Here is a 14489-nt window from a genome sequence, read left to right as displayed (position 1 = left end):
TGAATAGTCAGTGGAGTTTCCACCTTTATGAAGTGGGATAATATGAGAGGCTTTCCAGATATCAGGGATGATTTCTTCTTTGATGGTCCTATTTATGAGAATAGATATAGGATATGCGATGACCTTGGCAGCCTTTTGAAGAAATAGTGAAGGGAGCTTGTCAGCAGAGGGGGTGCAAGGTTTTAGTTTGAGAAGGAGTCTATAAATGTAAGTTGTAGAGATAGGTTGTAGAGAGAATTTAGAGGAGGAGTTAGTTATGTTGCTTGGTAGGCAGAAGTTGTTGGCATTTAGCTGTTTAGCTAGAGCTTGTATAGTTTCAGTGAAGAAAGAGTTAAAAGCATCTGCAGTTTGTTGAGGGGAGTCAGGGTCAGCATTAATTGGGGAAGGTGTTTTAGAGGTTCCTGGGGAGAGGAGCTTATTGACTGAGGACCAGAAGAGTTTAGAATTATTTAGATGCTTTTGCTGTAGTTCAAGGTAGAATTTCTTTTTGTCAGATATTACTGCCTTTTTAGTTAAATTTCTAAGCTGACGAAAGTGTAGAAAGTCAGGGTTATTTCTGTGGGATCTCCATGAGGCCCAGACTTTATTTCTAGTAAGAATAAGTTTTTTTGTTTCATGGGAGAGCCAAGGGGCTGAATTAGATTTAATTCTAATACTACGTTCAGGAGCATATTTATCAAGAATAGATAAAAAAGTTGTATTAAAGTAGATTACTGCATTTTCAAGAGGAAGCATTTTTAAGGTGTTCCAGTTACATAAACCAAGTTCCGTCTGAAATAGGTCAGGATTAAATTTTTGATGGTGCGTACTTTCCTTGTAATGTGGGGGATAGTACAATCAGTCTTTTCCCTAGTTATGAAGGTTAAAGAGTGATCACTAACATCATCAGGCAGGGTTCCTGTTTTGTAGTTATGTTCGACTCTGTTTATAAGTATCCAGTCTAGGATGCTTTCTCTATTACTATGTTTATTTCGCCTGGTTGTACAGGTAATAGTTTGGGTAAAACTATGTAGGTTGATATGAGATGAAGGGTTTTCAGCATTAATGCTATTCCAGTCTATGTTAAGGTCGCCTAGTATAATAGTTTCTTGTGGATAAGTAGCCGATACCCAACTGAGATAATTCTCAAGGATAGGTATGTTGTTACCAGGCGGCAGGTACATGCAGATGATATAAAGGGATTTTTTGGAATTTAGTTGAAGTTTAGCAATGATTACTTCTATTTTGTTATCTTGAGTTGGAGAGTCTGGAAGGGTAGTGATATTTAGATGATTCTTATAAAGGATAGCAACACCACCACCTTTGCTGTTGGGACGGTCGAGTCTTACTATATTATAGCCCTGGGGAATAATTTCAGTGTCTTTAGTAGTAGGTTTTAGCCAGGTTTCTGAGAGGCAGAGAATATCAAATGATTGAGTATGTAGGAGGGCATGCAGGTATGGTACTTTATTGTTTATGCTTTGGATATTAAGATGGCCTATTAAGAAGGTGTTATTAAGTTTAGGTGTAGATACTAGGGGAGAAGGGGAAGTAGGACCAGGGTTAGGGTGGATATCTCCATCTAGGAGGGAGGGATTAGTAGGTTTGTTTAAGAGGTTAATCCTTAGAAGGGTTTGTATTTTAGTTTTGTTCTCAGAATGCACTACATAGTTTAAGGTGTGAGAGTCTATGGAATTTAGGTAAATGATAATTAGGGGTAGAAGAAATATTTGGGTATGGGATAAGTGGAAGGAGAAATTTTGTTGTGTGTTTGCTAGGGTGGCAGTGTTGGACATAAAGTGGTTTTTCATAGTAGGACAGGAGGTACATTGAGCATAGGGTGGAAAGAAGTAGAAGTGAGAATAAGAGCTGGGTAGTCTGGTAGGAAGCCATAGTAAGAGGAGTAGGAGTATAATAGACAGATATGAGAAAGTATGAGTGGAGATAGTAGAGAGGGTTATATTACTGAAGAGGTTAGAATTAGAACCAGGAGAAACAAGGAGGGGATAGGAATAAAACAGAAAGAGGAGTTAAATAAGGGGAGGTTGAAATGGGAGGGGGAAGTGAGAGGAAATAGGAAAGGAGAAGTAAAGAAATGAGTGGGAGTGTAAGGTGGAGAAAGGGTATTGGGTAGGGGGTGGAACGAAAGGATTGGAGGGCTAGGATAGGGGGTGTGTCTAGAGAGCTATAAGATAAGGACCCCTGGGGGTGGGTGGGAATTGGGGGTAGGGAGGGGAGCGGAGTGAGCCCGCAGGGCGAAAGGAGCGGGTAGAAACAACTGAAGGTGGGCTAGAAAGGAGACAATCAGAAATGCAGGTAAGTTTGATGGGAATAGAAAGACTCCTTTCACCAGTGGGATGAATGAAGTTATGTAAAACATACAGTAGGAGAGAAGGAAGAAATAGGTGATAGTGTAGCAGGTAAGGATTCGGCAGGTTACAGCAGTAGGAAACGAAAAACTACAGTTAGCAGGGAGCTAGATAGACAGCAAGGTAAATACAGAGACTAAGGGAGATCAGAAGACCAAAACCCTAACCTTGCAGACTAAAACAGGGATAATCAGAGGCAGTAGAAGCAGTAGAGAAGTAATCAGTGAGAGGAGACTGCCATCTACTGGATAGTGTAGGTAGTTGAAATGTGATAGGGGCAGCTGAAATAGGATAGCGAAGAGTTATAGGAAGTAAGAGTTAGAATAAAAAAGCTAAAAAGTAAGGGATGTGAAGGGGTAGTGAGGTTAAGAAGAGGAGAGGTATTGGCTGCTAGGCTCTAAGACACAGGCAATTGTCTGGACTCTTTAGGTTGACCTAATAGGAGGCTATAAATCAGCAAAAAACAGAGCCCAGAACCTACTTTCTGTTCCTTGAATGGAGAGAAGTTAGGAAACCAGCAACTTTCAATCCTGTAGGCAGGGCCAGGTTCGTCCAACACCAGTAGGAGGTAAACAGGACAGGAAACAATAGAGATTAAGCTAGAAATGTGGGGAGACAGGTAAGGCAGATAGGTAGGAAGGGAATAAAAAAAGACAGGGTTAGCATAGGTGTTCAAATACTGGAGGTACAAGAGAAAAATAAAAACAGTACAACAAAACCAGCAGAGGTAAATAGCAGCAAAAAGGCAAACAGTTTAACTCTAAAACCAGCTTTAGCAGGTAAATGTCTAAATACAATAGCAGGTAAAAAAAGTATAATAACTAAAGGTAGTACGATAACAGCACTAAAAGCTAAGCAATAATATTAAGCTGTACTGCTCTTCCTGAATAGTCGCGCCGAGAGTGTAGGGTTGATAATTAGATAATGTGGCGTGTTGTAATGTTTGCAATGGAAAAAACGCCAAGTTATACAGGCAGTAAGCTCCACGTGGGAGATAGTGGGTTGAATAAATAGAAGATGTGGCGTGTTGAATGTTTGCTACGGAAAAACACCAAGTTATACAGACAGTAAGCTCCACGTATATATATAAATATATATATTTATATAACGTGTATATATATATATATATATATATATATATATATATATATATATAGTATATTATTTGCCACCACAATTCCGGTTTTAACATTAAACGCATATTCCTATCCAGGATTGAATGACCAATGTTCTATAGCCTGTTTGTTAACACTTAAAAGCTTGTCTAGATAGGTAAAAAGTACTTTATTAAATGCACATTTTCGAATAGTATATGTTCATTAATGAAAAAGGAGTGGCTTGCTTTGTTGTGGTGTATTTTCATAAATGTGTTTTATTTTGTTATTACTAAATGAAATTTTTAAATAGCAAATATTTATATACTGTTAATATGTATTCAGAGACTGTATCTTATTCTCAGAAACTAGACTGGGAGTGGCTAGTAAGAAAAAAAAGTAACCGTTTCAGGCTAGTATGCATTTACCATTCTGGAAGCACATGTGTATAGTATACCAGAAATGACATTCAAGTTAATAAACAGAATAAAGGGTTTACAGTTACAGATCTGGGAAGCAATTTTTTGTGTTACTGTTTTGTTTAGCAGACATTGTTAAAACATTTGAATTGTAGTAAAGTGTTGCAATGCATAAGTAATAATTTGATGCAAACAATAAAGCATTCACGGATGTTAAATGATGTATTGCTGGTTTACAGAATATAGAATTTAAAGTCAGTGCTACATTTTAAAAGTGACAGTACAGTCAAAATTTCAGATCCCAAGCAAGAAAAGAGTGCATCATAAATGTTGTGTCATTAAAGCCACAGGTTCAAAACTTCACGTACTTATGTATAAAGGACAGAAAAAGTTCCAGAATCCAATCAGTTCTATATATGTTTGTGTGTGTGTATTGCTGGTTTACAGAATATAGAATTTAAAGTCAGTGCTACATTTTAAAAGTGACAGTACAGTCAAAATTTCAGATCCCAAGCAAGAAAAGAGTGCATCATAAATGTTGTGTCATTAAATCCACAGGTTCAAAACTTCACGTACTTATGTATAAAGGACAGAAAAAGTTCCAGAATCAGATCAGTTCTATATATGTTTGTGTGTGTATGTGTATATATATATATATATATATATATATATATATATATATATATATATAAAGGACAGAAAAAGTTCCAGAATCAGACTGTACTGTCACTTTTAAAATGTAGCACTGACTTTAAATTCTATATTCTGTAAACCAGCAATACACATATAACAGTATATGGGATAACCACATTTCCTCTTACTTGCCTGTTTCCATCGGAGTTCCTCAAGGCTCTATCCTTGGCCCACTTCTTTTTTCCCTCTTCATTAATGATCTTCAAACAATAATCCCTCAAGCTACATGCATTCAATATGCTGATGATTCTACACTCATCTGCTCAGCATCTTCCACTTCAGAACTGATCTCTCTTACCCAAAATGTCTCCAATACTGTGGAAACATGGTTCTCCAGTCGTCTCCTCTTACTAAATGCCAAAAAAACTAAACTTATTCTCTTTACCCCCACTTCCAGGACCTCCCCCTTAAACTTTAATATCTCCTCTAACAGCGCTACTGTCATCTCACCTGACTCTACAACTAAACTGTTAGGTATTACCATTGATAATAATCTCTCATTTGACAAACATATTAACAACTCTATAAAACTAGTCAACAGAAAAGTAGGATCTTTGTATCGAATTAGACCATTTCTTACACCAGCTACTAGAACTAGGATCGCTCTCTCCCATCTTATTTCTACTCTTCTTTATGCCTCACCCATCTTTACCAACCTCAAGAAAAACAACCTTAACAAATTAGCTACCTGCTACAATAGCATTGCTCGCTTCGCTACTGGTAACCCCTACAGAACCCATCATTGTCTTAACCTGAAACAACTAGGCTGGCTTGAAATTCAAAACTATCTCACTATCCATCAACTCATTCTGGCCCATAAAATACTGTACCAACCAAAAAACACTCCTGTACTCTCCCAACTCATAATCCCCTATAGCAATCTTAACTCTCTCCGCTCTTCGAGTAAACTCTTGACTACTTCTATAAAATCTAATAACACTGCTGGTAACTCCCTATTCACCAATTCTGTTGGTACTAAATGGAATTTGTTACCTACTAACATAACAATGATTTCCTCTCTGCCTCTTTTCAAACAAAACATTAAACGACACTTCCAAAATCACTGGCTTTGTTCCTGTTGTAAACCTGATTAACCTTCCACTATTACTACTTATCTTAAACTATCTCTCTTATTCTTCTTTTACTCTTTTCTCCACTTAGCTTTTCTCTTCTCCCTTTCCATCCTCTCCTGCTTCTTTCCCTGTTAACTTTCTTAACCTGCTTTCTCCACCTCTAATCCTTTTCTCCCTACCCCACTCTTATTGTTCCACTTTCATTACTTATTATCTTTGTATCCTTATCTCCAAGTATTTTTATTTCCTGTATGATGTTATTTGGAATTTCTCTGTGTGTGGTAGTAATTAATTAATGTTATACTAACTATTTAGAAGATTTTTGAAGATTTTGCTGTTTTTACTAACCTTTTCTAAATGGCTTATTGTTATCTATGTTGATTTTTATGTATGTATACATTTTTTACTTCTGTGGAGCTTTTCTCCTCGGGCCTCTACTGAAAATGGAAATCTATCCAGCTAGACTAGCCCGGTCAACAAATGTAAATAAAAAATAAATAAATAAATAAATAATATATGTATATATATATATATATATATATATATATATATATATATATATATATAAAATGTGCGTTTGTGTGTGTATATATATATATATATATATGTATATATAAAATGTGTGTTTGTGTGTGTGTGTATATATATATATATATATATATATATATATATATATATGTATGTATAGTGTGTGTGTGTGTGTGTGTGTGTGTGTATATATAAACATTTCAAGATTGTATATATTTCATACAGAAATTGAAGTTTACCAAGCACACCAGAGGCACGGACTTGCGTACCAGAGTTATACTAAAGGCAGTACTGTATGTCCTAAAACATTATGGTAGAGATCAGTTTAATATTAGTGACAGTTTAGCGAGGAGAGTGTTGAGCAGATGGAAAGAGTACTTTGAGGGGCTGATAAATGAAGAGAATGAGAGGGAGTGAAGGTTGGATGATGTGCGGATAGTGAATTATGAAGTGCAGTGGATTAGCAAGGAGGAAGTAAGGATAGCTATGAGGAGGATGAAGAACAGAATGGCTGTTGGTCCAGATGACATACCTGTGGAAGCATAGAGGTGTTTAGGTGAAATGGCAGTGGAGTTTTTAACTAGATTGTTTAATGAAAACTTGGAAAGTGAGCGGATACCTGAGGAATAGAGAAAAAGTGTTTTGGTATCTATTTTTAAGAATAAAGGTGATGTGCAGTGCTGTAGTAACTACAGAGGGATTAAACTGATCAGTCACAGCATGAAGTTATGGGAAAGAGTAGTGGCAGCTAGGTTAAGAAGGAAGGTGATGATTAGTGATTAGCAGTATATTTGCATGCCAGGAAAGAGCACTACAGATGTGATGTTTGCTCTTAGAGTGTTGATAGAGAAGGTCAGAAGGAGTTGCATTATGTCTTTGTTGATTTAGAGAAAGCATATGACAGGGTGCCTAGAGAGGAGTTGTGGTGTTGTATGAGGAAGTTGGAAGTGTCTGAGAAGTATGTAAGAGTGGTACAGGATATGTACGAGGGTAGTGTGACAGCAGTGAGGTCTGCTGTGGGAGTGACTGATGTGTTTAAGGTGGAGGTGGGATTACATCAAGGACCAGCTCTGAGCCCTTTCTTATTTGCAGTGGTGATGGACAGGTTGACAGACTAGATCAGACAGGAGTCCCCATGGACTATGATGTTTGCAGGTGACATTGTGATCTGTAGTGAGAGTAGGGAACAGGTGGAGGAGACCGTGGAAAGGTGGAGATATGCTTTAGAGAGAAGAGGAATGAACCTCAGCAGGACTAAGACAGAATATATGTGTGTGAAATAGAGGGAGGATAGAGGAATGGTGAGGATGCAGGGAGTAGAGGTGGTGAAGGTGAATGAGTTTAAGTACTTGGGATCAACAGTTCAGAGTAATGATGAGTGTGGAAGAGAGGTGGAAAAGAGAGTACAGGCAGGCCGGAGTGGGTGGAGAAGAGTGTCAGGAGTGATTTGTGACAGACGAGTACCAGTAAGAGTGAAATGGATGGTCTACAAGAGGGTAGTGAGACCAGCTATATTATATGGGTTGGAGACAGTGGCATTGACAAAAAGGCAGGATTCAGAGCTTGACGTGGCAGAGTTGAAAATGTTAAGATTTGCACTGGGTGTGACAAGGATGGACAGGATTAGGAATAAGTATATTAGAGGGTCAGCCCAGTTTGGAAGGTTTGGAGAAAAAGCTAGATAGGCAAGATTACGTTGGTTTGGACATGTGCTGAGGAGGGATGCAGAGTATATTGGGAAAAAGATGCTAAGGATGAAGCTGCCAGGTAACAGGAAAAGAGGAAGGCCTAAGATAAGGTTTATGGATGTGGTGAGAGAGGACATGCAGGTGATTGGTGTGACAGAGCAAGATGCAGAGGACAGGAAGAAAAGGAAACAGATGATCTGCGGTGGCGACCCCTAACGGGAGCAGCCGAAAGAAAAAGTGACAGTTTTATGCAGTAAAAGATCTTACTGTTTATCCAAGAATATTGTATACAATAATGATAAATCCTTGCAGCATTCAGTAGTACTGAAAAAGTTAAATGGCATCAGCTAAAGAAACTGCACACTGATGAAATTCTTTCATAACCTACAGCCTGAGGGTCACAGAGTAAATGTAAAAAGTTCAATTAAGATTCATTTTATGCAAATATTAATAATACAGTGTCAGATTACTATAGTTTCATTTGAGTTTATGGCAGAAAAAACAATGCCAGTAAGGTTCCCATTTGATTTAATAATAAAGTTAGTCTTTCCACTTCACTGTAGTACATTTTCAGTTCAGTTACAGACTTGCAAGAATGTATTTTTTAGCAGCTTAGGTCTATTTGACTAGTACATTATCACTTTGCTTACAGACTTACACTAGTTTATTAGCAGTATATGTTTATTTCATGCAGAAAACTGTAAATGAATTCAGGTAACAAGCACTACTATCAGTTTATGATTGTTAAAGCTGCAAATGTTACAACAGATCTGCATTTACGCAGATTAGAGTTAAAGCAAATATGGAAATGTTTTTATGCTTTCAGACAATTGTATAACAGTACCAGTTTTCATTTTAAATGTGTTTCAGTTATCTAAAGGTTAAAATGTGTATACAACAGATGTGCTTTTATGCAAATTAGAGCTAAGGCAAGTATGCTAATGTTTGTTTTCAGACAATTGTGTAACAGTACTAGTTTTCAGTTTATGCTTTTATCTGTGTTCAAGTAATGCTGAAAGAAAAATGATATATTCCTCTAGTAATAGTTTAGTTTCCAGAATAAAACATTTACCAGATTTCAATTTGTTTTTATGTGTTCAGATAACAGACAGAAAAAAGGTATTTCTTTAGTAATAGTTTAGTTTCTAGAATGGAACATTTACCGTATTTCATTTTGTTTTTATCTGTGTTTGGGATAACACAGGCAGAAAAGGTATTCCTTTAGTATTGGTTTAGTTAGTTTCTAGAGTATATTTATACACAGCTGTTTTAGATGGTCAGTATAAATATACATCAGTTCTGATGTAAATTTCAGTCAAATTTCAGAATATAACATTTATATTCAGTTATACAACAGCATTACTAAAGAAATAACTGACGATGTGGTGTGGTATATTGAAAATTTACCCACGGTTGGTGTGGTTTAATCATGAGGGCGAAGCCAGAGTGATTAAATAAAGCCAATTGTGGGTAAATTTCAGTATACCACAACCACGAAGTCGGTTATTGCTATTTATACGATGACATTATTTACGGAAAGAAATACATACTTTTCTTAAATAATGTCTTTGTATAACAGCGCATTACTGTTCTTCCTCTGGTTGTGGTGCACTGCTTCCTTGTTTTGATGTACTGAGCATGCGTATGGGACTTGCGTCCCATGCATACCCAGTATATCAAAGCTTAGGAACGGATGCAACGGAGAAAAGAAAGTCTCCGTTGCTCTGTTTTTTTTTTTTTTTTTCCTTTTTTTATTTGTTTAAAAAAATATACTTTGAGGAGTTTATACCAATGGAAAAAAGTCCGGTGACCGGACCTTTTTTCCGTTGGTATATTGTGAGATTTACAACAGGAACACTGGCCAATCAGTGTGCACGTTTTGGAATATTAATGGGCGGGGTCACTATAATAGATAGTTTACAACATGCAATTATATCACACTTCACATTATACAGTCAATAATTTTATCACATTATACAGTCAATTTTATCACATTATACAGTCAATAATTTTAAGGGTAAAGTGACAGAATTATTTGTAACAGGCTTATTAAAATGTTGCCTAAAGAATAAGAAGTAATAGTTGATTAATATACTCAAGTATAACAGGTCAGGCTTAATTTAAGTAATTTGCAGAATACAGTGCATATTACTTAATACATTAGACAGAAGGTTCAAAAGACACTCACAGGGTATGTAAAGGCATAAATATAAAAACATAAAACATAGGTTTTAGTAAAAGTACTCCTACTATTACAGCACATAGAGATTTACAAAATACATAAGACGCAAATTTAAAAGGTAGACCTCTATTATAACACATAGAAATTTAAAAAGGTAGATAGGATTAACAAATCTAGCTGAAGATTTGCAGACATATTAATATAGTAAAGATACATATAGGTGTAAAAAGGAAAGTTATAACTCATTAAAAAATTGCCCACTTATAATTAAATCATAAATTTAAGAGGCTTTATTCGAAACCGACCATAAATACACCAGAAACTATGCATCCTGTATGGAAACAAACACTCCCCGAACACATCGACCAAAGCCACTCTTGCTGAACCTTTCCTGCTCCTCTCCCTACTATATGGTGCTACTGTTATTTGTAACCTAAAGTCCTGTGTTAGATCCAAACTGGAACAGGGCCACAAAAAACGTGACCAGATTTGCCACTAATTCAAAAACATACACACATCCTTGTAGAGCATTACATATGCTTCAATGGCTAGAACCCTCTAACCACTTCCATTATGTCCAGCTCTTAACCTTACACAACATCATCTGTAAACCCTTAGTATGTCCAGCACTGAACCAGATAGTCAAACCTTACATCCCAAAAGAACCCATAGATCCAAAGACAAAAAAAGCCTTACTATCTCCAAGCCCTCAAAAGTACTGAGTAAAGCCTGTATTCTTACTCAGTTGCTAAAGTCTGGAATTCTGTCCTCCTGTCGACCAGAACAATTCATAGCCTGGTAGCCTTCAAAACCTCAGTAAAACAACATCTAAATAATTCATGAGTGTGCTCATGCTCTGTATCTAGTTAACTTCACCTCTGCTTTCTCTCCTCTGTTGGATCTTCTTTAAGCCGGCATTCTCCCCTCATTTTCTTTCATCCTAACACTGAGATAATTAACCCACTTTCTACACTCTTTTCTTCCCACAATGCTTTCTCTATTCTCTGTTAATATGGCAGCTGATCAATATCCCACCACCCTGTCAAACTATAAAAAGAACTGTGAAATATCCACTATTTACACTATGAAAGAATCTGCTGTACCTATCTCCTACATCTGTGAACAAAAGAATGAATAATATTGTGTATACATTGGATATTTTTCTTGTGTAGTTAAATGCTGAGTTGTCTGTTTCTCTAAGTGTATCTGGAACAACTTTTGTCTTTGTTAAACTAAGACACTGTAATATGTTTGTAAGTCAAGTCACGGTCTGTATTTGGAGCTTTTCTCCCCAGGCCTCCACTGAAAATGGGTTCTTTTTGAGCTAGACAGACTGTCCCAGTGAACAAATGTAAAATAAATAAATAAATGCTCGAGTGACACCTGGTGGTCTAAATTGCAAGATTATCTACCAGATAAAAATATTATTTTATGTTTGTTCTAGTGATCATTCTAGAATCCTTCGCAGACCATATTAATAAATGTATAAAGTACTTACAGAAGTAAATCCTATTTTAGTAATTTCAGAGACCATTGTCATGGAATAGATGCTACATAAATACAGTTAGTAAAATGGACCTTGCATATGCTCTACACCATATTGCAGCATGATGTTCATTAATATGTTGTGCATGCAGCCCTTATGCACAGTCATCTTTGAGGTCAGAATTGGCCTTTTCCTTCCATTTCTACATGCACTGGCCCTACACAAGGCATACCCAGTCTTTCTCCCAGACATATATCCCATAGGACACTCCAGTGACCCATTTATTCCTTCTTCCCATCTGATCATCCCATATCAGTCCATGGGGAGTGGTGGTCTGCTTATGGACGAGAGTGTCTTTCAATAGCTATATCTTGTTGTCTGCTGAGGGTAGGAGTGGAGCTGTCATCTAAGGGAGATTCTGTTTTTAGTTACAGGCACTGTTTCCAGCCACATCTGCTGCTGACATGTGCACCCATGTACTTGAGGATCTGCTACACCTTTGCCAAGCCGTCTGATGTGTATACACAGTTCTGTGCATGTCCAATCCACTAGGAGGCTACTGTTAAAATGCAGCATGGCAGAGTCGAGTACACACTCCTTGCCCATATGTTGTGTGTTGTACACAGACATGTCAGTGGGTCTCGTTAATGCACTAGTGGTTTCAGCATTCCAGCAGAATGACCCTCATCCATTCCCTCTGGATGGACAAGCCATAATAACAGCTGTTTATCATTTGTGTTAATATTATTCCATTACTCCAGCTATTTCAGTGGTCCCATACTGTAATACCCATTCATAGGCAGAACACATTTTTAATAATGAAAGTCGAGTGACGTTCTTGAGTAACGTTATCATTTGCTTCGTTGTATTTTAACTTAATTGTGCTCTTTATGCATATTTTTTCTTTTCAGTCAGACATTCTGTTAGAGCTGTAGATGCAGACTAATGCATTGGCAGCACACTTATTCGATATCCCCCCACCACCAGTCTGTGCAATTCCAATGCAGTCACTCACTGACAAACTGCAAACTGCCTTTTCTTTTAAAGGTAACAACAAGTTTTTGTGTACCAGCCTAATAAGTTGCTGCTACATTTAACAGAAAATAACAGTCTAATAGTTTACTAGTTGTCATTACAAAGCATGATTGCTGAAATGTCGGGTCTATATTAAATTATCGAATGGCCGAAATATCGAAAGTGCTTTTCACATTACTTGGTTTTGTGGGGGGATGCGCCCCCCACACCCCCTCTAATTATATATACCAACTCTGAGATCGCACTACAGTGAGGAAAGGGCAAAATTCCCAATCTTCACTGCACCCCAATCCCACAAACCAGAACTCGATGAACGGTACTTTTGATAATCCGGCCATTCGACATTCATTCCATTCAATAATTTAATATAGACCCGAAATGTCAGCTTGAAAACTATTGACCTGGTTGTTACACCCTAGAAGTTGGTGTGTGGGTAGCCACCTCATCCACCATTACCTTTTTACAGATCTGCAGTCTGGCATACAGTACATTTGGTAATCTAGCATTTGTACTTCTGCTACCTTGTTTACAGTGTTATTACATTACCACAGTAACTGTGAATTCACTACCCATTCCCCATGGTTATAAATGGTAATATTTCATACTGTACACTGAAATGCATTCAGTACTTCACAGAAGTTTCAGAACATACCTCTCAACTCTCCAGATGTTTGTAAAATGTACTGATTGATTTTTGCTTCAATTTTAGATTTTTAGTTGCCCTTGAACAATTTTGTGGTTTTCTGGCAAAACATTGAGGACTGCCGACATTTGAGTTTCAGACTTCAAACTTCATGTTCTTCAGAAAATACATGCTAATGCAAAACTTGTTATGCTGGTAACTTTTCTAAGCTGATGTGAGCAATATTTAAAATCTATCCATAATTTTTACTTTTGTCCACAATTCTTGAGCAGTATGTTTTGGAATGGTATACAAGGGTATTGTTAGCGACACTGCCAGATTGTTCTACTCTATATTTCCAATTCCACTTCTCACCCTGCCAACAGCAGACCCAGTTCTGGTGGTAGCACCAGGGGCACTAAAGTTAGGAGCAGTTGGGGCATTACCAAGCAGTTGATTATCAGCTGGAAAAGTACTCAGGGCATGGACATTTATTAAAACAACATCATTCTGAGTTTTATTAACCAATACTTGTCTTAATGGCAAAACGTATCCTCTTGCTTGCATAATAGTTGAAACATGGAGCTTGCATGGTAACAGAACTCACCATAAACTACATCAGAGTACAAGGGAAAATAGTCTTACTGAATTCTATTTTTACTACATTGTGATTTCAGAATCTGAAGCCTAAATGGTAAATAATCATTACTGAAAGCCATTTTATTCCCGTTTTCTTGGCAAAGTGTTATGGAAAGCAATTAAGGCTATCAGTGATATGGGGCACACTGGCTCTCGAATGCATTTAAATTAGTGCTGCAGTTAAACTGTATTAGTGTTCTGGCTTGTTGGTCTCAGAGAGAGTACTTCACTGAGTATGTTCTCTGTTGTTTTCTTTTGCAGATCTGGAGCTTGTCATTTAATCACCTCAATTTTCTCAATTCCTTCAAGATGAAGATGTCTGTTATCCTGGGTATCGTGCATATGACATTTGGGGTTCTTTTAGGTGTCTTCAACCATGTGTAAGTATGAACAAAAATGTGCAGACCTTGAGAGGATTTTACAATGGCTTAAAAAGTAAACAGATGAGGTGTGGCATGGAGGCTCCTCGAGAGAATTTGTAGGGACTTGTTTGGGTCCCAGTAATGTAAATGCATAGCGCAGAAAGCTGTTGGGTCCCCAGTAACATAAATCCTAACAGTTAACATTTTATTATGCCAGTAAGAGAATAGGATATGAAAATCTTCATGCACATTTCATACAAACGCTAAGAAGACAATGGAGTGCTGTTCTTTAGCATTCAATTTCAGAAATACTAGTGCTG

General features: G+C 37.2%; 1 protein-coding gene across 1 annotated transcript in view; it reads left to right on the top strand.

The window, feature by feature from the left end:
- The window catches only part of LOC122811966 (V-type proton ATPase 116 kDa subunit a3-like), a gene marked incomplete in the record, with an annotated part of 518494 nt that overhangs the window by 336250 nt on the left and 167755 nt on the right, over positions 1–14489 (top strand). The window contains 1 exon segment of the mRNA XM_044084165.1: positions 14069–14187. Within this exon segment, the coding sequence (XP_043940100.1) occupies positions 14069–14187 (119 nt within the window).

The sequence above is a fragment of the Protopterus annectens genome, chromosome 9.part0 (genome assembly GCF_019279795.1).
Source record: "Protopterus annectens isolate FY-2018-M chromosome 9.part0, PAN1.0, whole genome shotgun sequence".
Lineage (NCBI taxonomy): Eukaryota > Metazoa > Chordata > Ceratodontiformes > Protopteridae > Protopterus > Protopterus annectens.
This window is presented reverse-complemented; position numbering and strand designations above follow the sequence as displayed.